Genomic DNA, 26914 nt, shown 5'->3' on the forward strand with positions numbered 1-26914 from the left:
CATGAGGTACGCGCATTTGCAGTACCCCTACTGCGTACAGAGATTTTAGAAACGTATTCATAGCCGTGTAGTTTCAAACCCAGTTTCCTCCCCCTTGCTTCACCCAACTCCTCTTGTTAAAGCAGCTATAAGTACACACGGCATGGAAGTGCACGCAGCTGAAAACCCACTAACACAGACTCAGCCAGTCTGCGTTAATTCCTCTTCTGCGTACCTTGATACCAACTAAAGCCTCTGAAAATGTACTCCTCCATGTACAAGAAAGCACATTTTCATTTAACACAGATTTCCTTTGTGACTAATGAGAGTAAGATCTGTAAGCAAAACAAAGCTATGTCAGTTAAGTCGGGGTATATAGCAACAACTAGAAATGACTCACAGGTGTAACCATCATGAAAACAGTAATTATTATAATGACTGGGTGCTGCAATTAAGCCCACACCAGGATACTACAGCTCCCTACCATGCTGTCATAGTGCGACCTAATGGGCAGAGAAGTTGTTTTGTCAGAGCGAAGAACTTGTGTTTGTTAGGAGAGGGAGACACACTTGTTAGGTGCCATTAGGTGGTATAAGTTCACAAGTTCATGTGTATTAACTTCGTCTGACGTTGCAATTGTACCGACCAAATTGATAAACCAATGACATCAGAGTAAGATCTCTTAGCTCTAGCACAGTCATGGCATCTGTGTACGTCTAGGTAGGCCTGGTCTCCTGCGTCATACCACACTTGAGGTATGTTGTTCTTACAGCACGACCACGTAGCTGGGCATGTGTTGTATGCCTTTAGCTTGCAGAATGATGTCTTGTTTTGATCTGTGGCTGCATTCGTTTTTTGGCTCTGCTTACGGGTTGCTCGAGGAATGAAATAACGTTTTTCAGAACATGAGTTTGTTGACAAGATTCAGGGAAAAAAAAAGCAGATTGCACTGAAATCCTGTTTGTTCAACAGAGTGACACGATATCTATTAACCTATCTATATAATTTTTTAGCTAACAAGTGCAGTCACGTTCCATTTTTTTTGCTGTACACTTTCTTTGATGCAGCAGTTGGACAGTTCACAAACTGGACTTGCTTGATGGGATTCAGGCTTTTGCTCAGGTTCAATAAGGGGGTCTACTTGATCCAGGAGCAGCGCTATGTTTTGCCATACAGATTCTCTGCGTTTGACATCTGCCTCGGGCTTCTGCTCCCTGATTTTCAAGGGCCACATTCAACTACTGGGCAAAAAAACCTTTTGAGATTAAAATGCAAATATTGACTTCATTCTTCTTAGGTGGACTCGAAGTATTGTAGCGTAGAAGAGTCATGATGAGTATCTGGAAGTGTGGCATGTGACTCTGGACTTTCAGGTTGGGTATCATTATTGTATAAGGGGCGAGAAGTGGGGAGGGCAGGAAATAGGGGAAGCACTGGATACACAGGTTGGATTTCTGATGAAAGCCATTGGTCAGAGGGTGAGGAGAACAACCTTTCTTTGCAACACAAAGAGAATAAAAGAGAAGCCAGACCACAGTGGGCGTTTATGGATGTCACAGAGAAGAGTTGTCACTGGTTACAGGTTTTATGTTTTAAAATTTTGTTTAAGCAAAAGTGATATTTCTAAGACAGATCTATGGTTTTTGTGTCACCAGCTTATTATCTAAGTTCTCCGATTCAAACCTGCAGCATCATTATCATGAGCATGTTTTGGGGAGAAAGAGGGAGGGTTTGGCTTAATTTGATTAGTTTGTGGGGCAAAGACTAGCTAGTAGGTGGGCACCGTAATGTAGCAAACAGCGAGACCAAAATAATAAGGTGAAAAAGGAAGCAGAGAAAACTAAAGTGTGAGCTGATTTCAAGCTCAGAACAGCTGCAGGCACAGGCTTGAGAATTCTCCTTTTCTCTTTGAGGGATTGTAATCCATCACTTGCGACTCGCACAGTTGGCTGCAGTCTGAAAGTTGTGTGTTGCTTTTTTTCAAGCAGTTTGGAACGATCTGTAAGCAGGATGACCTCCATTTATCCTCCCGTCGCAGGGCTCGCTTGATTTTGGGTTTCCATTTCTTTGTGTGTGTGTGTGGTGAGAGCAGGAGTATGTGTGGGGAGGAGGGGGTGGGTGGGCGTAGGAATGTGAGGGCAGCATGGTGTGGAGCATGTGGTGGGTGTGAGAGCAGTGGACCGAGGTGTGTAGGGGTGGGGGGTGGATTGTGTGCTGGGGGAAGCACTTCTTTGCTTGCACCATCCTTTGTCAGTTGCTTCAGTTATTTTCCCTCTTTTTCTATCTGCTTGTGTTGCTTTGTCCCAAAGTGCTGGCAGGGTGTGTATGAATGTTGCTGGGGGGGGGAGGGGGTGCAATTTGAAATGCAGCACTAGTCAGCATGCTAACAGTTCAGACAACTTCTGTTTCCTATAAAAGGCAATGGGGAGTTTTTGGGAGGCCCAGCTCTTTGAAAATATTGACCTGATGTTTCTGGTTTCTGAACTCTTCCAAGATATTCACATTTCTGCCTGCATGCTAAATTTGGTGAATTTCTGTCCTGTTTTTTGGAGAATTATTGTGCCTACAGACAGATGGAAATCGCTCTCGTATATTGGAAAGCATAAACAAAAAGATGCAAGTTCTGATGGTATTGTAGGATCAGTACTGGGATGGGAGGCCTCCAAGCAAACAGGGTCCTTAGGAATTTTGTTGAGGGCACAGCAGAGGGCGCTCTTTCCTCTGACTCACTACTGAACCGAATATACAGGATCTTTTTAGAGTATACCATTTTGCTGGTAGGTATCTTTCATTTGAGATGTTAAACTATGGTTCTTTCTGTATGGATATGTAGGATCCCATGGAGAGTAGGGATGTTAATCTTTATTTATTTATTTTATTTATTTAAAGTCTCTTTTATACCGATGACCGTTCACACATCGCATCGGTTTACAATTAAACAGTAACAGATGGGCGGAAACCCTTACATATAACATTGTAAATCAGCGTAACTTTTGGGCGGGGCCCTTACATGTAACTGATAAAAAGGAGGCTAAAACTTGGAAGGGTATAGAGCTGACTATACTGGGCAGAGTCCATGTAGTCAATAAATAGATACAGCATAATCACTATATACATATAAGAACAAAACTATATACAATAGATAATGACATAAATAGCCGATTCAAAAGTACCAAATCGAAGGGCATAATACAGATTCCACAGGGTCGAATTCCTTAGTCATATAGTAGGATTATTAGTTAAAAAGAGTTTTAGTAGAACAGGGGGGGTTTAAGTAATGGCTGGTGAAATCTGGTAAGCTTGCTGGAAGAGCCATGTTTTCAGTTTTTTTTTGAAGGTAGGAGTGTATGTTTCCAGGCGTATATCAGAGGGCAGGGAGTTCCAAATAGATGGGCCGGCGAGAGAGAAAGCTCTGCTTATGGTGGAGGATAATTTAAAAGATTTGATAGGTTGGGCGCGTAGGGTTCCTTGGAGGGCTGTACGTGTTGGTCTATTCGAAGTACGGGGGAGGAGTGGGGGGTTAATCCAGTTAAGGTTAGAGTTCAGCAGACTTTTGTGGATGATAGAAAGGGCTTTATAGCGAATTCGGAAATGTATAGGGAGCCAGTGAAGTTCGATAAGTGTGGGGGTGATGTGATCTCTTTTTTTTGTATTAGTTAGAATCCTAGCGGCAGCATTTTGTAATAGTTGTAAGGGTTTAGTATGAGTAACGGGAATGCCTAGCAAGAGTGCATTACAATAGTCTACCTTAGATAAAATGATAGACTGGAGTACAGTGCGGAAATCAGAAAAGTGTAGCATAGGTCTAAGTTTTTTTATGGTTTGGAGCTTAAAATAGCATTCCTTGATGATGGATTTAATAAAGGGTTTGAAAGTAAGATGGTTATCAATAAGAACCCCAAGGTTGCGAACGTGTGATGGGAAAGATGTGGAAGAGTATGCAGGTGGGATGTCTGGGAGCGGGGGCCCATTTGATATGATTAATAGTTCAGTCTTACTGGGATTTAGAGCTAGTTGCATGTCGTTTAGTAATGTTTTGATAGAGGAGAGACAGGATTCCCATTTAAGAAGAGCAGTTTGAAGAGAGTCAGAGAAAGGGAAAATGAGTTGCACATCGTCCGCATATATGAAATGCATTAAAATGGCCTCATTTTAATGCAGGTTGGCCAATCTACCCTCTGTAGGAAGAACCCAATTAGGTGCAGAAATACACTTGGATGTATTATTTATCACATAAGCTTTGCAGCACTTTTAATAAAGAGCATTATGTAAGTGAATAAGGGGAATCTTTGCTGTCTGTTGATATGCTCACTTCTGCTACTCAATCCTCAAATAACTAAGATTTCACTATACCATAAAAGTTATCACAAGAATATTTCTGTTTGTTTACATAAACATGCAACAAGTTGAATAAATGCTGTGCTGGTTATTTGCTGGTTTAGTCATTAAAAATGAGATCTTGCAGCAAGGCTGGTGCAATGGTTTTAGGCGCCCTGGGGTGAACCTTACAACTTTGCATCCACTGGCCCCACCCTCTCCACACTCAATTAAAAATTATGCATTTATAATAATGGTGTTCTAGGGCCTGTGTAATATTTGCAGTGTTGCCTTTTCATAGTACCCCAAGTGGTCCATCCAGTCTGCCCCGCCTAAGTAGAGTTGTTATGGTTTGAGTGCCAGCACTTAGTACTGTTTTGATATGGGAGGTTTATTATATTGTAATTATGATTCTGTTTACTCAAGCCCATACCCAATGTGTGTTACAGTAGGCCTAATGCCATATGGGTTCCAAGTGTCTTTTTTGCAGCATTTTCTGGTTGGCACCACAATAGTGCATGTAAATATAATATACATGTTGTAACTGAAATGTTTACTACAGAAGATTGTACTTTGAATGTCCTTTTTCATGTACAATCTGATACACCTATTATAAAACAAAACAAACCAGGCTGCTATAGATCCTTACACAGAAACTATACGCTAGTAGAATACCTCATCTCAGTCACACCCTCATCAAATACAGAATAAAGGGATCATAAATATAAATAGAAACGCAGACAAAAATTGAACTGGAAACCGCAACTAGCCTGACTTTATATGTGGCAACACAATGTGAAAACAGAAACATCACCATTCCTTATAAAACATCAAACAATAAAATATAAAACAATCATAATAGTAAAACCATACTACTAAACAGAATAAATATTTCAAACCAGCTGCAAAATAGAATATCTAATCATTAAAAACTCATATAAAATGTTTAAATATTTTCCAAATGCCAATAAAATATTTCAAAATAGCAGACACAAATAACATGCAATAATTAAAACTAATAAGGATTTAAAAAATTCCCCATTCTCCATACTTGGGGAATTTTGATTTCCAGGTGCCCTGAGATTATCATGGATTAGCAGGGGGAGGCAGAAGATAGAGAGAAGTTGTTGCACACAATCTTTCTCTTCTCTCATATATTTTAGACTAGCTATCCCATCTTGTTAGGTTTACTATATAAAGCACGTATTTAATAGGGTTTTATGTGAGACATATTGTTCCTAATGCTCTAGAAGGGAAAGTTAGAATGATTTTATGTGGGGATTAAGTGGTTTAAGTTTGTCCATTTTTGTACATGTGATTGCATTTGAATAAAGATTTGTAGCAAATGTCTATATTGTAATTAGGTTTTGTGTAAATCCATAGGTGCTTTTTTCCCCACTCCCTTTGGAGTGTTTTTTGCATACAATAAGCACCAGTTAGCAACACATATTGCAGAAAAGGACCAAACCGTCCATCCAGTCTGCCCAGCAAGCTTATGGTAGAATCTGCCATGCCATACAAGTCACTCCCATACTTATCATGTACATACACACCCACACTCATATTCTCGCACACACACTTTTGGCCACATACTCCCACACACACACACATTCTCTCTCTCTCTCTCTGTAGAGTGAAGCACTTGTAGGTGAGTAAGAAGAGCTTGAACTGTATGTGGGAACACACAGGGAGCCTATATAGTGACTTTAGAAGAGGGGTTATATGGGTGTAGTAACTTTGGCAAAAGATAAGTCGTGTAGCTGAATTTTGAATAGATTGTAGTGGAGAGAAATTGCTCAGTGGGAGATCTATGAGGAGCAGGTTGCAATAGTCTAAGCGGGAGGAAATGAGAGAGTGGATAGTGGTCTCTCCCAAACTGCTCCCACCACTGTAGCCTTCTCAGTCCACCCCAGTCCAGCATTTACTCCTGGTGGAATTCTGTGCTACTGTGGAGTGCAAAATTTGCGCAGGATTTCCCTCCCGCGCAGAACTTGCATTATCCATGCAGAATTTGGAGGAAGGCTGGGTGGGCCTCAAGCTGAGCCCATCCTGTTCACGGTCAATGATCAACAAGGCCCGGTGGGGTGCAATTGGAACCCATTCTGCTCTTAGCCAAAGACTGGAAGAGGCCCTCCAGCGGGCCGTGAGCAATGCCTAGCGCGCTCGCTGCTGAGGAGAGAGGAGGCCTGGCAGCGAGCCATGAGCAAAGCTCATCCCGCTCACGACCAAGGAGCAACAAGGCCCAGCAGGCCATGAGTGGAGCCCATCCTGCTTGTAGCCAAAGATTGGAAGAGGCCCTGCAGCAGGCCACTAGCAGAGCCCATCCCACTTGCAGCCAAGGATAGAGGAGACCCGGCGACAAGCCACTAGCAAAGCTGATCCTGCTCACAGCCAAGGAGCAACAAGATCCAACTAGCCACAAGCAGAGCCCATCCTGCTCACGGCCAAGAATGAGGGAAATCCAGCAGCAGGCCATGGGTGGAGCCCATTCCGCTTGTGGCCAAAGATTAGGCCCAGAGGGAGAAAGAAGCAGAGGCCCAGGATAGCTGCAATCTTGCAGCAGAATGGGAGAGCTGACAGTTGAGTCTATGTAAAAGAAATAGTAAGTGAAGGTGGTTGGTGGGTGTGTGTATGAGAGAGAGAGGAATTGTGTGTGTGGGAGTGAGATGGGATGTTTGTGTATGAGAGGGGGAGTCTGTGTGAAGAACTGTGCGTGTTTGAGAAACAGAGGAAGCCTGTGTGAGAGTGTGTGTGTGAGGGAGAGAGAAAGAGAGGGAGCCTGGGTAAGAATGTGTGGGTGAGAGGGAGGGAGCCTTGATGAGGTTTTGTGTGTGTGGGTGAGAGAGGGGGAGCCTGTGGGAGGGTGTGTGTGTGTGTGCACAAGAGAGAAGGGAGCCTGTTTGAGGGATGTGTATTTGAGAGAGGGACAGAGGAAGCCTGTGTGAGGCTGTGTGTGTGTGTGAGAGAGGGACAGAGGGTGCCTGTGTGAGGGTGTGTGTGTGTGAGAGAGGGACAGAGGGTGCCTGTGTGAGGGTGGGTGTGTGTGAGAGAGGGACAGAGGGTGCCTGTGTGAGGGGCTGTATGAGACAGAGGTCAAACTCTGGTAAAGGAAGGCTAGGGGCTGGAGAAAGAGAGTGGAAGCAGGTTGAGCTTGGAGGGAGGTGGGAGAGTTAGTGGGGGCAGAAGAGTTGAGACCTGAGAGGGCATAGTGAAAAAGGTCTGGTCAGAGGAGAAGGTGGAAGGGACAGTCTTACAATGTACTTCGAGGGAAATTGTGCAAAAAAATGTCAAACTCTGCATCTTTGAATAATAACGTTTCTGTATTACTTTTTACATTAAGTACTCAAAGACCGTGATGTATATAAAGTTTGCAGAATTTACATTTCTGTGTGCAGAATTCCCTCAGGAGTAAGCGTTGCCCCCGTCACTGTCTCCTCATTGGCTGTCCTGCTCAGGCCCCTTCTCTCTAGCCTTGCCGGTCCAGATGGGCTGCTCGGCGCTTCCATGCCGAACCGGGGCTTCCCCTGGGCGGCTTGCACGCACCACACCGGCTCGTCCTCCGCTGGTCTCCTCGGCCCCGCAGTATTGGGAAACCCCCCCCCCAGAGGCAGCAGGAAGGAGCATCAGCGGTGACCTGAGTGGCGAGCAGGTCTGCAGGCAGGAGGCCCTCGGCTGCAGGGCTGTGCCGGTGTTCCCCTGGCATCTTCAAGGCCCTGCGGTCCGGGAAAGAAAGGCTCGGTGGGGAAGGACTGCTCTTGGTTCCTCTCCCTTTCAGCAGCAATGGCAGATTTACAGAACGTTACTTTTGCTCCTAGCAGCAGCTTGGTTTTTTTTTGTTAGCGTGTCATGAAGTACAATTTATTTGTGAACCCCCACTCCCACCCCAACATCAAGCTCCGCCCCCCCCCTTCACAAACCTGACCGCTCTCCACCCACCCCTTTGAAATGAATCTTCATCATGCTGGAGGGTCTTGTTCTTCACCAGCAGGAGGGACTTTGCCAGATGACTCTGCCTAGCGGTGCTTCACCATTTCAACACTAGTAGAGCGTAGCGGTGCTGGCAGGAGGGCTCTCACAGCCCTCCTGCTGTGAAGATTGGGACCCTCCAGAATGGGAAGGATACATTACAAGGGGGTAGACGTGCGGTCAAGCTGGTTTTGATGGGGGGAGGTCTGGATGCTGTAGGATGAAGGTGATGTCAGCGTTGGGGCTGGCCTTCATGTTGGAAGGATTGGACCTTAAAGGGAAGAGGTGGAAGTTTGATGTTAGGGAAATTAAACCTTTGAGGGGGGAATTGGAGCTTGATGTTGGGAAGGATCAGACCTTGAAGCAGGGCGTTGTGCAAGAGTCTGGCCTTGATAGAGAGGTTAGGGGTATGAAATACCTGCCCTTTTAATGTGGGCTGGTTAGCAAGGGGGATTTTGAGATGCAACTGGACACTTGTAGGCTTTAGCATGCATATTAAACCTATAAAAGCTGTCCTGAGGCAGCTGTTAAAATGTAGGCCTGGCGGGAGCATACATGAAATAGAACATGGGAGACAGCACACCACGCCATTTCACATGCACTTCAGAAAGCCCAATTTTCATATGACTTTTCCTCATTTAATGCAGGTACCTGCTAGCATGTGGGCCACCTGTAGCGTATCAGTAGCACATTACATGCTATATTTTGCACACACTATTCTTTAATGCTTAGCTCTAAACTAAGTGGTACAAATCACCAGTCATGGCAGATGTTAAATGTGTTTTTTTGTACTGTCAGTTTTCTCTCACTTTTTAAACTCCTTCCTCAGTAGGGTTGCCACCTCTTCCAGGTCAGTCCAAACAGGTCAATCCAGTCCTGGGTTTGCCCCATTGCATGCATTAGGTTTTAGTTCTACTTCTCCTAAGAAAAGCAGAACTATGTTTAAGAACATAAGAACATAAGAACATAAGAAAATGCCATACTGGGTCAGACCAAGGGTCCATCAAGCCCAGCATCCTGCTTCCAACAGTGGCCAATCCAGGCCATAAGAACCTGGCAAGTACCCAAAAACTAAGTCTATTCCATGTAACCATTGCTAATGGCAGTGGCTATTCTCTAGGTGACCTTAATAGCAGGTAATGGACTTCTCCTCCAAGAACTTATCCAATCCTTTTTTAAACACAGCTATACTAACTGCACTAACCACATCCTCTGGTAACAAATTCCAGAGTTTAATTGTGCGTTGAGTTAAAAAGAACTTTCTCCGATTAGTTTTAAATGTGCCCCATGCTAACTTCATGGAGTCAGTCCTGCATGCATGGTTTCCATGCATGCAGGACTGACTCAGCCTGCTCAAGTCAATCCAAGCCAGTTGACAGTCCTATTGCCCGGACAGAATCCTTAGACAACTCCATATCTTCTCACTGTCTGAAGATTGGAAGGGGAAGCCTCTTCCTGAGACTAAACCCCTCAAAAGGCCTCTTCTGCCAGCAGTGGTCACTGTAGTAAATGTAACTGCCTTCTAGTGCTGGAGCACATCACCTCCATGATACACCTGAGCTTAGTCAGATGGAAGGCTCAATCCCCAGTCTCCTGTGCTGCAGGGCCTGGCATTATGGCTAGGGCAGGGGGGTCAACTCCAGTTCTCAAGAGCCACAAACAGGATATCCATAATGAATATGCATGTGAGAGAAGTTTGCATACAATGGAGGCAGTGCATGGAGATCTACCTCATGCATATTCATTGTGCATATCCTAAAAACCTGGTGTGTTTGTGGCTCTCAAGGACTGGAGTTGGCCATCCCCTGGGCTAGGGACTCCAACTGGCTCCAGTTTTTTCTAGGATTAGGTTGATCCAGTCCTGGATTTACCCCACTGCCATGCATGATCTTGTAGTTCTGTTTTGCCTAAGGCAAGCAAGTTCATGTAGGCAGTGGGGTAAAAAAAAAAAAAAAAGGATTGGATTGGATCAGCCTGCAATCCTAGTTACTGGTATGGCTGAGTCATGGAGCAAAGTAAAGGTCAGATGTGGTTTGTCTATGGGAAAATGCTTTATACATATGGACCTTAATGTTATTCAATCATTTTTCACTGTATTGATTTTTATGTAAAATATTCCACCTATCAAATTTGAGAAAGAAGTAATAAAAGAGCATGATTTTCACAAACATCTCATACTATGGTTTTTGAATTGATGCCTTTACCTTTTGTCTACTTATGTTGGCAATATCTCTGTTTGATCTGTGCACACAGATATTATTAGACTGTTTTAAATTAAGAGCAAAAAGGGAACTTTGTTAGAAAAAGCCCCAGGAATAATTTTTCTATCATCAATTTATTATCATTTTTGCAAGCAGTGGAACAGAACAGACATTGAATAATACCAACACTTCAAGTTCAAGAAAGGATCACATCTTTCAGAGAAGAGATATTTTCAGCTGATGCCTGTGCCCCTCCTTCCTCTCCAGCATTGATGTGGTGGCACCACTTTGCCATGTAGAGCCATTATTAGCAAGGTTCACGAAGCATGGGACTGTGAGCTGGCACACGCTCACGGTCTCCACGAAGCCCCACCTCCTCTTCACATGAATTTCTTTCTCTAATAGGAAACCCCCATGAGGAGGGGCTGGGACTGGCATGCAGTCTGTGAGGGCAGGGCGGCTCACAGGCCCATGCTTCATAGAACCTGTTTGACAGCTCTGTACAGCAGAGCGGTGCTCAGCACACCGAGGCCAGGGCAGTCAAAGTCCAATTGCATTTCAATTTGCAAGTTTATGAATAGTATTCTTGAGGGTTGGGTCATATTTTTTTTTTTAAAGGAACATATTAAAAGCGCATAGCCAGGAAAGAAAATATACCATTTAAGTTGGCTTTGGAAATGCAAATAGAGTTGCTCGTTCTCAGAGAGATAATGAGAAGAAATTGTAGTCAGATGGGGGAAGAGCAGAACATCTTTATTTCTCCTGGTAGTCTGGATTAATCAGTGGTTTTCTGTCTGACAGTATCTCTAATGTGGCTCACAGCTTTGTAGTTCGGAACATTTTATCATTTACAGTTAATACATATTGCTACCTCTGAAGTAGATGATCCAGCAGCACATAGCTGATGCCCAAACCACATAAAAGATATCAAAGGGAAGAAAGGACCAATATGATTTTTATTATGCTATTACAGTAGCGTTCAGTGATTTGCTTAAGGTAGCACAGAGTGCCAGTGATATCAGGGTTTCAAACGTATGTCCCCAGAGTCCTCATGACTAGTATGGTTTTATGCTTTTCTTCTATCCAAGCAGAACAATGGAAATCATAAACAACTTTCAGGCCGATACAGTAAAATTCGCAGGAGAGCGGGCAAGCACCCGCTTTCCCGACGAGCACACAGGCCACTCTCCTGTGCGTGCGATTCAGTAAAAAAAAAATATTCAAATTAAGGCCCGCGGTAAAAAGAGGCGCTAGGGACACTAGCGCGTCCCTAGCACCTCTTTTTTGACAGGAGCGGTGGCTGTCAGCGAGTTTGACAGCCGACGCTCAATTTTGCTGGTGTCGGTTCTCAAACCCGCTGACAGCCATGGGTTCGGAAACCGGACGCCGGCAAAATTGAGCGTCTGGTTTTCAACCCGCGAACCACGGGCCGATTTTAAATTTTTTTTTTTTTAATTATTTTTAACTTTTGGGACCTCTGACTTAATATCGCCATGATATTAAGAAAGTGAACAGAAAAGCAGTTTTTACTGCTTTTCTGTTCAGTTTCCCGATGCCGGCAGAAATCAATGCCTACCTTTGGGTAGGCGCTAATTTCTGAAAGTAAAATGTACGGCTTGGCTGCACATTTTACTTACTGAATCGCGCGGGAATAACTAATAGGGCCATCAACATGCATTTGCATGTTGCGGGCGCTATTAGTTTTGGGGGGGGGGTGGGGGGTTGGACGCACGTTTTTGACTGAATAAGGGGTAAATCTAGCGCATCGAAAACGCGCGTCCAAAAGCGGGTTAACAGTGCACTCCACTGGAGCACACTTTACTGTATCGGCCTGCTAGTAAGGATGTGTGAGGGAGTACATTGGAAACTCTCTCAAACCTCTGCTATCTAGCCCAGTCCTCCTTAAGGATCAGCACCTCAGGGGATCTGGGTGAAGGGAGGCTCTCCTCACCATACTATAAGGAGTCAGGGCCCAGAAGGGTTTGACAGGAGCTGGGGAGCAGGCAGGAAGCCACTCTATGAGAAAACTTGTTATGTGTGATGTCTCTCTGTGACCTGAACTTTAAGGTGAGCTGCATCATTTATTTGCTTTGCACCTTGTTTTTTTCCACTGTAAATAAATTGCACAAAAGGAAACTACCAGAGTCTGCCTCCCTTCTGGCTTTTTTCAAGCTGCTATCGCCCAAGTTACCACATATGGTGGGAGAGGTGGGATTTCTTGCCTAAGGGGGAAGCACAGGCAGGAGCCCAAACAGCAGCAGCAGCAGCAGAAAAAATAAAAACAAAATAAAACCCTTGCAGTTTTTTTTTCTCTTTTTTCTGGGGCCTCCCAGTTCCTCTCACTCAGCTGAAGCTACAACAGGTGAAGGAGGCAACCCACCTGTGCAGTCAGGGTTCAAGCAGTGAATCGAGGACAGACAGACAGGCCAGCGGTTCTTATTTGGTTTTTTTCTCCTCTCCTTTCCCCAGAGAGGTACCCCGTTTGGAGGTGGCTCAGAAAGCAGGGAAGATGAAGCAAGTGATCCAGATCCTTGCTATAGGGCAGCAGCAATTACAGAACACCCTGCAAACTCCAATTGATCAGTAGCAGGCACTGTGAGAACAACTTATGTAGCAAAACACAGTGCTAACTCCAGTAGCACAGGCCATGCAGAGCACTGTGACCAGGCCACGTTCCGTGTTGCCAGACGTATTTAAGATGGCCCCAGGAGAAGATCCTGACTGTTTTCTGAAGAACATTGAACAAACCACTCAATTGGCAGGCTGGCCAGAAGATAATTGGACTACCTACCTAAGGAAACTACTCACTGGGAGTAGTCACGAGGCCTTCCAAACCGCCAGTCTAGAAGGGAGAGTCTTATATCAGGAAGTCAAGGCCACCATCTTAACGAGAGTGGGACTCACCCAGAAGTCTACCGACAGAGATTTCGACAAGGAGTTCTTCAACCTACAGAACCTTTTTCACCGACTTAAGGACGTGGCTTGGAAGGGGCTGCACCCGGAAGGGAAGATCGGGGTGGAGGTAGTCAATGCGGTTTTGCTGGAACAATTCCTAGAGGGTCTGGAATGCTCTTTGTGGCAGTGGGTACGTAGACACCTGAACCTTATGCTAGAGACTGCATTGGAAATGGAAGAGGCTTATTACCAAGCTCAGTCTATCCCTGAATCATCATGGGCTCAAGGGAGACCTCCTAATCCAGGCAAGGATTCTGGAGTCCTAAGGATAGGAGTCCCCAACAGCCAGTGGAGCTAGACTTTTCACCTCAATCACAAAAACCCACAGGATCGCCATGTTTCAGCTGTGGAGAGAGAGAGGCCATTTTCAACAGAACTGTCCATGCAGGGAAGAGAAATCAATGGATGTTAATGCCATAGCCCCACACTTTTTAATTTTGTGAATCTCCCCAGCTGGGGAGTCTCTACTTTTGTCATTGAGCTAGATGGTATTCCAATCCAGGCATTAGTAGACTCTGGGAGTGTAAAAACGCTCATTTGAAGAGAATTAGTAAGGCAAGTCCAGATTGACTACAACAGAGTTGTGACCTTGGCATGCATCCATGGGGCAAAGCAACAATAAAGATGGTGAAAGCCCAACTTACAATGATTGTAAGAAACAACAAAAGTAGGGCCAAAAAACTTTCTTGTCTAATTTCTTGTCTTTATTAATCATCCGTGTTTATATGACCACTCAGATGTATCATCAGATATGCAAATCTTAACAAAGGTTACATCTTAGTTAGTTAGTTATTTTATATACCGTCGTTCCAAATGAAGATCACAATGGTTTACAAGAATAAGATTCACATTTTTGGTCAACACATACTTTGGGAAGACATATACTCAGGTCAACAAGAAATTTGGTATAACATAGTCTATGGTATTATAAACTTAGATCCACACATATTTAGGTATAGTACGTGCTTTGGTATAATACAAAGAGTGGTCATGTGAGTCTATAGTAGTGTGCTTAAATGCCATAGAAAGAGAGATGTGGTTATAGTCATGAGATTCTTTCATTCTCTTGTTATTTAGTATTGTCTTTGTCCTTTTTAATATTACTCTGCATTCTGATAGGGTTAGGTTGAGTAATAAGCATTTTTAAATAGCCAAGTCTTTAGTTCTCGTTGGAATCTCTTTTTTTTCTGGGATCATTCGTATTGCCTCTGGTAGTGAATTCCATAATTTAGGACCTGCTATGATGACTAATAAAGACAAGAAATTGGACAACAAGAAATTTTTTGGCCTACTTTTGATGCATCCATGGGAACCAACAGAACAGAGGGGGGAGTTCTTCCTTGGCTCCCCTACCCTGTGGTGATAGGATGGGACTGTCCAAACTTTGAGATCCTGTGGATTCAACTTACATGCAGCCATAACAATGAAGAATTGGCATCTCCAGAACTCTTTCCCTTAGAAGATACAGACTTGTATCATAAAGATTTTAAGACTTCTATGTCCTGGAGGCATTTTTTTTTTTTAATTACAGGAAGAACAGGAAGAACATCAACCCACCCAGAATGTCATACCTGGCTCCTTTGAATAGGAAAAGGGGGGTGACCTGGGGGGGGGGGGGCTTCAGGCAGGCCCAGAAGCATAGACAGAGGGTAGACAGAAAGCTGGTCCCTGGAGCGCAGGGTACAGGGTACAGATCCTATTCCTCCGTATTTCTTAATTAAAGGGACCTGCTTTAGAGTCAAAAGAGGAAGTGTGGAGGGGGAATGGACAATTCCTAGTTCCAAAACCACATCGCCAGAAGGTCATGCAACTAGCACACAGCCATCTTCTAGGGGGGCACCTGGGGGAGGAAAAGACATGAAAGAAAAAATATTGGTACAGTTCTATAGCCAAGCCTACATAAACAAGAGCAGTTGTATTGCTGCTCCTAACCTACCTGCCAACTCACAAAGCCTGTCTGTGTACAGGTGGTACCTCTCATACCAATGCTCATAATCAAGACTCCTTTTAAAAAGGTGAGCGTGGACCTTGTGGGACCACTAGAGAGATCTAATTGAGGAAGTAAGTACATCCTCCTCATTTTGGACTGTGCCACAAGATATCTGGAGGCAGTACTGCTATGGAATATGAAGACCCCAATGGTGGCGACCACCCTAATGGAGGTTTTGTTCATGACTTGGGCTGCCCAAGGAGATCCTGATGGATCATGGAACCCTGTTCATGTCCAGGGTAATGAAACAACTCTGCACCTTGTTCACTGTAAAACTCTGTGTACCTCGGCATATCATCCACAGACCAATGGCCTTGTTGAGTGCTCCAATCAGATGCTCAAACAAATGCTGAGGAAATTTGTGGATGAAGACAGCAAGAACTGGGACGCATTGCTACCCTATGAGGTGTTTGCTATCCGTGAAGTGCCTGTTATGGTTAAGCGGTGTTTGGGTGGATTCTTGGGTACTGTGGCAGATGACCACGCCCAAGGGGAGGGGCCCCGAGGGGAGCCACAGTACTGGGCTAGACTCAGGACGCACAAACACAGAATTAGATCTTTTATTGTACAACTTGATGGATACCACCAGAGGTGGCAGTAGTGAGGTAGTCTGGATGTAGCAGTCTCGGGATCCTCGTCAGAGGGGACCCTTCTCACCCCGTTGGTATAGGGGAATTCCGGTGTAGGTTTCCCAGCAAGGCAGTGCTGTAGATGAGACAGACTGATAGTTAGATTACTCACTAGATGGTAGCTGTAGGTATGCGATTCTACCAGGCTGAAGTAGATGGTACTGGCATCAAGGCAGGGAGAGCAAGCCCTCAAGGAGCGAGTACCTGATCCCTGTAAGGCACCTGAAATAAACCAGAGGGCCCCCGAAGAGCGGGTACCCAGGTAGTCAATACCCCGAAGGGCAGAGAGAAAGCTTCCAGCAGCAGCACGGAAGTGGCAGAGTAGCATTGACCAGCCGAGACCAATCGTTGCTAACTTAACTAGCTAGCAAGCAAGGGCAGGCTAAATATCCAGATGACTTGACATCACTTGAGGGAGACGCTCTCGAGGTTCGCGCCAATGTTGGAATAAAGATGAGGGTAGCGCGCCCGCGCGCCCCCTCGTAGGTCCTTGGGAGGAGCATGGCGGGAGGCAGCACCATAGCCATTCCAGGGACGCCAGAGAAGGCGGCTTGCAGTCGCGGCGGTAGCCATTTTCCCAAGGTAAGCGGGAGGAGCCACAAACAAGGTGAGGCAAACGGGGCGAAGTCATCTAGTACCAACGGACACAACAGTGCCACAGAGCTCGATGGGATTTTCCCCTTTTGAGTTACTGTATGGGAGGAGACCAAGAGGAATCTTGGATGTAGCCCGTTAGACTTGGGAAGATGAAGGGAACCCCAGGCAGAACTTCACTGACTACATTCTCTGAGTGTAAAAAGGGCTGGGCAGGCAGCCTGCCTATGCCTAGAGAAGGCTCAGGCTACCTAATCCCAAGCTTAGAATGGCTCCACAACCCAAAGAGTATTCCAGTGGGGGAACCACATCCTTGTCCTCCTCCCATCTTTGTAAAGCAAGACGTTAGCCTGTTGGCAAGGACCCTATGAAGTTTTAGAGAAAACAAGGCCTGTGGATTACAAAATAGCGCAGCCAGATAGATGAAAGAAACTCAGATCTACCATGTAAACTTTCTGAAGATGTGAGTTCCACAAGTGTGTGGAGTGGTAGAAGAAGAAGAGTTTGGTCCAGAGGTCGAACCTGAAGAGGACCAAACCCAGATTCCTTTCGGAGAGCAGCTGTCTACCATACAGACAGTTGACTTAAAGCAGCTTGTAAAGCAAAATGCGATCATCTCGAACCTACCAGGTTGTACCCACCTAGTACAATATGACATCATCATGCATCCTGGAGGAGTTGTGCGGCAATGTTCCTATCAGATTCCCAAGGCCAGGCACTGCATCATTGAGACCAAAATGAAGGAGTTGCTCCGTCTCGGAGTGATAGAGGAGTATAATAGTGATTGGTCCTCACCCATAGTGTTGGTGCCAAAGCCAGATGAGAGCATAAGGTTTTGCATTGACTTTAAAAAGATCAATGAAATATGAAAACTTGATACCTACCTGATGCCTTGAATGGATGAGCTAATTGAGTGTCTGGATCATCCCAGTTCATCTCTACTCAGGACCTTACCAAAGGGTTCTGGCAGGTACCTCTCTCGCTAGTTGTGAAGGAGAAGACTGTGTTCTCGATGCCAAGGGGACATTTCCTCCCTTTTGGACTCCATGGTGCTCCCGAAAAGTTTCAGCACTTGGTCAATCGCATGCTCTGCCCACATCAAAGGTACACAGCCGTCTTCTTGTATGACATCGTGATGTACAGCCCAGATTGGAAGACACACCTAAGCCAACTCCAGGCCATGGTATCCGGTCTGAGGATAGCAGAATTGACAACCAGCCCTAAGAAGTGTCTTACTAGGAGGGCAAAAAGTCCAGTATCTTGGCTGGAAAAGGGCAAGATCCATCCACAAACCCAGAATCTGAAAGTGATTATCCGGGTGCCAGTCCTGCAAACAAAAGCGAATGTGAGAGCATTCCTAGGCTTTATGGGCTAAATAAATGAATAAATATTTTTTTAAAAATAAGTATTCTAATACTTATTGTAAACCGTTGTGTTGGCAAAACCGAAAGACGGTATATAAAACTTGATAAATAAATACAGACGGTTTATCCCCAATTACTTGGAGAAGGCAAAACCTCTCACCAAGCTTTTGTTAAAGAAAGCACCAGAGAAGGTCCAATGGCCAGCTGAAGCAGAAAAGGCCTTCCGGGCTCTGAAAGGTGTTATGCATTTGAACTGGTCCTGATAAGTCCAAACTTCACCGAACCTTTCACGGTGCAGACTGATGCCTCAGTTTATGAAGGATTTGAATGATGTGGGAATGGCTAGTACTGAAGGGTTGGAGGAATTCCACTCTGTAGGTTTAGTGGAGTTACAGAATATATTGGCTGTAAGTAAAGATTCAGATTGTGTGTTTGATCCATGCCCATTGTTTTTGATTAAACAAGTGCCTGAGGATTTAAAAGAGGAATTGTTGACAATCATAAATTCTTCTCTGTCATAGGGCTGTATGCCAGTCCTTTTGAAGCAAATGGTGATCTCTCCTTTGATTTAAAAAAAACAACCCAAAAAAAACAGCTTTGGATCAGAAAGATTGTGCTAGCTATAGACCAGTAGCTAAGAGCCGTTTCAAGTCCAGTTATTGAGAAAGTGGTATGTAAGCAGTTATCTTTGTATTTTAGAGGAGATTGATGGATTAGATGCACATCAATCAGGGTTTAGAAAGAGTTATAGCTCTGCAACTGCATTAGTGGCAGTTAATAATTGTCTTATGCAGTTAAGGAAAAAAGGTACATCAACCCTGTTGATTTTTTTTTTTTTAATTTAATTAGTGCGTTTCACCTAGTGGATCATGAGATCCTACTTTGGTGATGGGTGGAATAGTCATGCAATGGTTTGAGTCTTTTCTTTCACATAGGACTACTGTGAAAAAGGTGAATAAGGAATTCTCAGGTAAATTTTCATTGCATTGTGGGGTCTCTCAGGTTTCCCCTTTGTCTCCTCTTTTATTCAATATTTTTCTACAACCTTTGGGTCATTTTATTTGTTTGTTGGGTTTTAAGGTGTTGTATATGCAGATGATGTGCAATAGGTGTGGCCTTTAGGGGAAGATTTGAATTCATTCATGTTGTTGACTCAAGAGTTTAGAGAAGATTGTCAGTTGGATTGAGAGAAATAAATTGATTTTAAACGGCATGGATTTTTGTTGCAGGGAAGGAAGATGTTCCATCTCCTGGAGTTCTTTTGATTAGTGGAGAGACAGTAAAATCCTCATCTAAGGTTAGGGATCTGGGGATGATGTATGATGAGTTGTCTTTTGAGTTTCATATTTCTAACCAGGTTAGATCTACATTTTTTAAATTAACGTCAGCTACAGAGGTTAAGAAATATGTTGCGTTTTGAGTCTTTCCAAATGGTGGTTCAAGCTTTGGTCTCTCCAAAATGGGATCACTGTAACGGGGGTCTTACTCGGTATTTCTGAGAAGGCTGTGCAGCATCTTCAGATAATGCAAAATATGGCAGCAAGGGTGATATTTTTCTAGCCCCCGGCAAATTAGTGCTCGACCTCTGTTGATACAGTTACATTGATTACCTATCAAGGAGCAAATCCAATTTAAGATCTTGGTTTTGATGTTTAAGCTTAGGCAAGGTTCTGGGCCAGAAATAGCTGGTTAAACCTTATGTGCCTAATAGAAGCTTACATTCGGGGCATGGTTAATATGTCACTATATCCAAGTTAAATATTTAAATTATACAGTTTATATTACATAATTTTATTAATTACAAGTAAAACTATTCTATATTATTTATTATCATTATGTTAAATTGTCATCCAGTTATAATGTTCCATATGTACCACTGTTCTATGTAAAGCCCCCTTATCTCTGTTGGGCAGTTTATCGTTATATGTAAACCGGAGTGATTTATAGTCTCTATAAGAACCTCGGTATATAAAAATTAAAAATAAAATAAAATAAATAAATAAGAAGCATTGTTTACTATATCTACAGTTGAAGAGGTACGTACTGTTGGGTGCAGGAAGAGTGATCTCTGTAAGGGGTCCTGAATCATGAACTCTATCCCGTTAGACATTAGGATTGAGTCAAATTATTTGACATTCAGGAAAAGGGTGAAAGCCTTGTTGTTTTGGGGTGGGTGCAGTTAAAATTGTCTGATGTGGTCTGTTCTTAATCTGGGTATTTATTTATTTAGATGTTTAAATTCTGCTTTTTGCAGCACTTCAAAATGAATTACATTCAGGTACTGTAGGTATTTCTCTATCCCCAGAGGGCTTACACTCTCAGTTTTGTACCTATGGCAATGCAGGGTAAAGTGACTTGCCCAAGGTCACAAGGAGCAACAGTGGGACTTGAATACTGGTCTCCTGGTTCCTATTCTGAACCAAGAACAACCACTAGGCTACTCCTCCACTCTTAAGCATGATGTGGAAGATTTGTAATGTATTTTTAATGGTTTTTATTGTAGTTTATATTATTGTGTATTATATAGTGTTGTGCACCTTTCCAGTCAGCTTTTGCTGATTGTACGTATATAAAAGTTGAAACGTATATAAAAGTTGAAAATAAATAAAGTTGGCTTGGAAGCAGTCTTAGTCCAAGAGAAGGATAGTCAAGAACATCTTGTGACATACATTAGTCAGAAACCGATGCCTCGGGAGAGGCATTAGTCAACAGTTGAGGAGGCGGCCTTGGTAGTCAAATGGGCCTTAGAGGCCTTGCGCTACTGCCTGCTAGGACGGCAGTTCATACTCTTAACGGACCTATGGATAAATAGAAATAGATTTCTAGCCCTACAGCCCTTCAACTACAAAATATGACATAGGGCAGGAAAGGAAACCGCCAATGCAGATTTCCTGGCCATAGAGATGACATTGGTACAGGCAGCCACTCACCAAATAAGAGTGAGATGAGGGGAAGGGTATGTGAGGAATTATACCGGAAACTACCTTAAGGGGACCAGCCACTGCTAGCTAGCCAGGTCCTCCTTAAGGATCAGCCCCTCAAGGGATTCTGGGTGAAGGGAGGCCCTCCTCAACATACTGTAAGGAGTCAGGGCCCAGAAGAATTAGATAGGCCCCGGGGAGCAGACAGGAAACCACTCTGTGAGAAAACCTGCTATGTATGATGTCTCTGTGCTATCTGAACTTTAAGATGAGCTGCATTATTTGTTTGTTTTACTTTGCACCTCATTTTTTTCACTATAAATGGCCGGAGTCTGCCTCCTTATTCCTTCTGGCTGTTTCCAAGCCGCTATCGCCCAAGTTACCAGAAAATGGTGTAGGAAATAGGATACAGTGATATCACTGTGCTTCACCAGCTATGACACTGATGTGGTGATGCTGGTAATGGTCATACTGCTCGATTTCAGTTCCATGACAATTTACTTGAGGCACAACAAGAAATTCAAATCTAAACAATCACATTTCTTGAGCTCCCAAAACAATACAAATTATTACACCGGACTAGAAAGGAGCTTCCTGTCTGAAAAACAACCTATAAAAGTGCGTGTAGTGCTACAGTGACCAAATTTGGTCCTCCAGTGCAACAGGCAAGTCCAGTATTCAGGATACTACAATGAAGATGCAAGTTTACTGGACTTTTGGCTGACCTGGTAAATTTGGCCTTGTCAGAAGGTATAGTCCCACGTGGACTTAAGAGAACACAGCTTTGTCCAGTGTTTAAGAAGGGTATTTGTGGGTCAGCCCAATGTGGAGATTATAGGCCTATCTCAAACAATCTCAAATGGAAAGATTTTGGAAAAAGTTGTTTTTAAGCAGTTGAAAGTTTTTTTGGATATTAATAATGTTCTCCATGATAATCAGTGTAGATTTAGACAGTATCAAAATAATGAAACAGCATTGGTTGTGGTGAATGATTATTTACTTTGAAAGCTTGATTCAGGGGATGTTGCGATTGCAATTTATTTAGATGTATCCTCGGCCTTTGATTCGATTAGCCACTCTATGCTAATGGATCGATTTGAGGGAACTGGGTTTTGGAGGTTGAGTGTATCAATGGTTTCAGTCATTTTTGGATTCCAGGCAGCAACAGGTGTATCTCAACTCTAATACTTCACATTGGTTTATATCTAAGGTGGGTGTTCCTCGGGGTCTAGCCTGTCATCCATCCTCTTCAATATATATCTTCTTTCTTTGTGTTCCTTGTTGGGCTCTTTTGATGTCTTTTTTAGGTGTTATGCAGATGACATTCAATTGTATTTTGTTAGCTCAGGTGATAGCATTTTCTTAGTTGGCTTACTCAATGTTTGACAGCAGTTGGGGAATGGATGCACTCAAATGGTTTAGTTTTGAATTTTGATAAATCAAAAGCCCTATGGGTTTCGTGGAGGCCCAGACTGGAAACTTTACCAACTATTACAGTTGATGGGGAGATTGTTCCTTATGTGGATCGTGTAAAAAAAACTGGGAGTTATTTTTTATACCAGCCTGGATTTTAGGATCCAGCTGCGCCCTATTCTCTCCTTGGGTTATTTTAAGTTTCGTCTTCTTCGTCATTTAAGGCCTTGTTTGGATGTGTTGGTTTTCAGAACGGTAGTCCAAGCTTTCATTTTTACTACTGAGGATTATTGTAATTCATTGCATGTCAGAGTACCGCAAAATTGTCTGCGAGCATTGCAGCTGTTGCAAACCTTAGCAGCGCGTTTGGTTACAAAAAGGTCATTTCGTGAGAGTAACACTCCCCAATTGCAGCAGCTTCATTGTTTACTGATTTTATACCAGTTAAAGTTTAAAGTGTTGATCATGGTCTTTAAAAGCATTAAAAACTGTTCATTTTCCAATTATTGCTAAAATGTTCACATATTACCAATCTAGTCTACCTCTGAGATCTGCTAATCATCAGCAAATGGTGGTCCCTATGAGGGGGTAGCCCGATTGCGGGCAGCAAGGAATCGTGCTTTATCATTGATTGGTCCTAAATTATGGAATGAGTTGCCAGTAGAGCTTTGGATATTGTCTGATTTAAAAGCCTTTAGGAAACACCTTAAGACCTTACTGTTTAATGAAGCATTTAATTGATTTTATGTTATGTTTTTATTGTTATTTCTGTTTGTGATTATATTGCTTTATGTTAAGATGTGATCCACTTAGCTTAAAAAATTTCACTATAAGTGAACTAAAAATATTTTTAAATAAGGAACTACGTATGTCTGAGCCCCTTTTGCCATGAGACAGCCTCATAGGTAGAGCTCTGAGATCTGCACCAGCAGTGGGTGAGTGAGTCATAGCACAGGCCAAACTATGATTGAGTCCAAAAGTCTATACAAGGACCAGGCTGTAACTGAAGCCAGGCAGGGATAGGGCTGATGGCTTGAAACAAGACTGAGGCAGAGCTGAAGACTGCAGCAGAGCTACACGCAAAGACCAAAGCAAAGCTGAAGGCTGAGAAGACAGAACCAAGTAAAAGCCAAAGGCAAGAACCAGGCTGAAGGGCTTAAGCAAGACAGAAGACTAGAACCAGAAGGAACAGGAACCAAGGGAGTCAAATCAAGGTCCAGGCAGGCCAAGTAGTCGTGAGCATGTAACATCATCATCAGGATGGGTACCCGACTCTCCCGCCAACATGCGCCGAATCATATGCACCAATGCTCACGCATGCCCTAAGTGTCTCTTCACCAGGTCCTAGTATCACACACATCAGAGCATCCAATGGCAACTCCTTGCCTCACGATGAATGTCCACCACCGAGGAGTCTGGGAGGGCAGCTGGATTCCGACGTAGGATTTATGATATATTTCCATATGTTTGATCATCTGATTAGATTGATTTAGAAGATTTTGGTTATTCTGAAAACTAGACCTGCTTCTAGCCCTCGAAGACCACATTTGGCTATCACTGGTATAATTGATGTGAAACTGAAGCAGCTCAGGGTAAGGGGAATGCACACATCTGAAGTTTCATACAATATCGATGTAAATCTTCAGTCCCAAAATGTGTGACAGGAGACAGTGAAGAGTCATTTCCTATTAGCTTTGTTAAACCTAGCAAAACAAACCAGGGCTCAATGGATGAACAGTAATAGCCTAGTGCAAACAGAGATTTTAGAAGCTGCGTGACTGGGGTAGCGAGTAGTCATACTTCAAGTGCCTTAGCCTGAAATCTGACTGCGGAGTATGCAGCTGAAGCTGCCAAGGAAGTAATGACCTGATAGATGTTAACATAAGATAGCAGCCCATGATAAAGCCTTTAAAAGCGCAGTGCTGCCTCTGAACGTTTTTGTTGTTGTAAGTGCTGAGTGCCAGTAACAGTATTAATCTGGGGACGGGGAGGGTTGAGGGGGGATTTTTTTTTTTTTTGCAAGTGGTGATACCTTTTAATGGACCAGCGAAAGAATTATCCAGTGATGTTGCAACATGGAAGCATTTGAGACCAGACATTTCTCTTTTTCAGATGATCTTAGGATCATTGGGCCAATGGAAAAGGTATCACATCTTGCAAAGAATCCATCGTTTTAAAAACATGCTTGTCTGCAAATTTCTACTTGAGTGCTAAATTTTGAAAAAAGATTATATATATATATATATATATATAATTTATTTTATGTTTTTATTGTTATTTCTGTTTGTGATTGTATTACTTTATGTTAAGATGTGATCTACTTAGCTTGAAATTTTTCACTATAAGTGGACTAAAAATGTTTTTAAACAAATAAGGAACTGCGTATGTGTGAGCCCCTTTTGCCGTGAAAAAGCCTTGTAGGTAGAGCTCTGAGATCTGCACCAGCAGTGGGTGAGCGAACCTTAGCATGGGTTAGACTATGACTGAGTCCAAAAGTCTATACAAGGACCAGGCTGCAACTAAAGCCAGGCAAGGGACAAGACTGAGCATGTGATATCATCATTGGGGCGGGTACCCAATATGTATAGACTTTCAAACATTTCTAGCAGTAATCCAGTGGGAGAGGGCCTCAGCGATGGCCCGGTGTTCATTTCAGAATATTCTTGTTAATTCAGTATCTTTAAGCAATTACTTTGTAAAGTAGTATTGTATCATTTTTGGATTTAGTTTCTCTTGAGTGTGGATTCCCTTTGCCAGACCTTTCCAGTCTGGGCAGCAATTCTGGCTTTAATCCCCACCACAACTTTTTTTTTTTTTTTTTAAACCATCCCAATCTGGCAGAGTATCGCAAACTATGCAAAGTGAGCCTCTCCTCCCCAGTAGTGCGTTTGAGGTCTGGAAGCAGGGCCCTCGAGAGAAATCTGGGGTTGCCTCTCCTTCAAATAATCCTTCTAAACTTCATTGCCAACCTAATCCCTGTCATTTAAAAATCGTTTGATAAATCCTAAAAAAAAGCTTTTTTTTTTTTTTTACTTTCCTAGCTTCGATGATGAATTCATCACTGAGTTATGGTCCGTCTGCGTTCTCTTTGTTAATGTTTATCTTGCATGTATGTCTCATTCCTCAGGTTTATTACATTGTAACATCACTGCCAGTGCTCACCCGGAAAACTTTATTTACACACTTTTATTTCATCATTTTAGGCTGTCAGTTTAGTTTCAGAGTTTTGCTGCTTTGCTTTCTTTTGACTCCTGATTAATTCAGTCTTGTTTGAAATTTAGAAAGTACTTGGACCTGGTGCCTCTGTGATGCTTCCAGCTTCTTCTGATCCTTGTGTGTAAGACTCAAAGGAACTCTCCAGATGTTGTAGTAATCCAGTATATTTTCAGGTTACACAAAAAAATTGTTTGTTTGTTTTTTTGTTTAAGTTCCATGCAGGAATTTTTAAACCTAGTAGTTTTTCTTCCGAATATAAATTGCAGTTTTGGTAAACACGTGTGTCTTATATGTATGGATACATTTTCTAACCATATCCCTTTTTTTTTTCTTTTTAAAGCTCCAGTGATAAACAGATTCACCAGGCGGGCATCAGGTAAGTTTGTAACACTTTTTTTTGGGAAGGGGGGGGCATTGTAAGGGATGCACTATGTAGGTTGTTGTTACGGTGTCCCTGCAGCTTTATGTACATAAATGATAACCACTGTGACTCTTACAGATTGCTGTATAATAAGAGAAACCTAACTTTTCTTGTACGCTGATTAATCAGACTGGAGATGCAGGGCGGGTTGGTCAGAAATTCTGGTGTCACAGCATTGTGCAGGATAGCGCTTGTTTGTTCTGTGTCTGGTTCTCTTCTTTGAAAATCTTGGCTTGAAGATGGCAACTGCATTGCAAGAGCTAAAGTCTGCTTCTTCCCGCTTTGGAAAATGATTTTTGTGACACATATTCAAAAAGAGTGGGTTCTAGCCACACACAGACATTTTGGATTCACCCTTGGAGGCTCATGGACTGCATAATCCGAATAGCCTACTTTAGGCCATTTTGCTCTCACAGTCAACTTAGGCCTGGATTCACTATTCTCGCAACTTAGGCCTGGATTCACTATTCTCGCAGAGAATAGTGACTCACGCGGTATCGGGGGGCGGGGGGGGGGGCAAAGCGGGGGGCGGGCCTGCAAAAGCCGGCAGCCATCGCACCACTGCAGTGCGCTGGCTGCCAGCTTTCGCGCCGAATAGCTACACCATAAAAGGTGTAGCTATTCGGCGCGAAATTGGCGGCGATAAGGGTCCTTACCTTTCGCCGCCAGCGATGTCTCCCCAGCGTCGGCCCCCGTGCCGCCCCAACTCCTCCTCTTCCGGGGCCAACTCCACCCCGATCACCCTATCGTACGCGAAATGTCCCTTTTCGCGTGCAAAAGCTATTGAAAATGACCCCCTTAGATGGTGATCCTGCTTTTCTTTCTCCTCTGTTTGAGCAAGCTTCAGCCTACAGAAAAGGAAACTGATAACACTTACCCTCCCCACATTGCCTCTCTTCATTCGTCTCTCTTGGCCTTCCTTCCTTGGGCCTTTCTCTAAATCTATTT

At 43.5% G+C, this 26914-nt stretch overlaps 1 protein-coding gene across 2 annotated transcripts in view; it reads left to right on the forward strand.

The window, feature by feature from the left end:
• PRKAR2B (protein kinase cAMP-dependent type II regulatory subunit beta) overlaps nt 1-26914 on the forward strand; it is a 214636-nt gene that overhangs the window by 22055 nt on the left and 165667 nt on the right. For both annotated transcript variants that reach the window (XM_029616276.1, XM_029616277.1), the window contains exon 2: nt 25886-25921. In XM_029616276.1, coding sequence (XP_029472136.1) covers nt 25886-25921 — 36 coding nt within the window. The remainder of the gene's footprint in view (nt 1-25885; nt 25922-26914) is intronic.

This window comes from Rhinatrema bivittatum, chromosome 9 (genome assembly GCF_901001135.1).
Source record: "Rhinatrema bivittatum chromosome 9, aRhiBiv1.1, whole genome shotgun sequence".
In the NCBI taxonomy this organism is placed as follows: Eukaryota; Metazoa; Chordata; class Amphibia; order Gymnophiona; family Rhinatrematidae; genus Rhinatrema; species Rhinatrema bivittatum.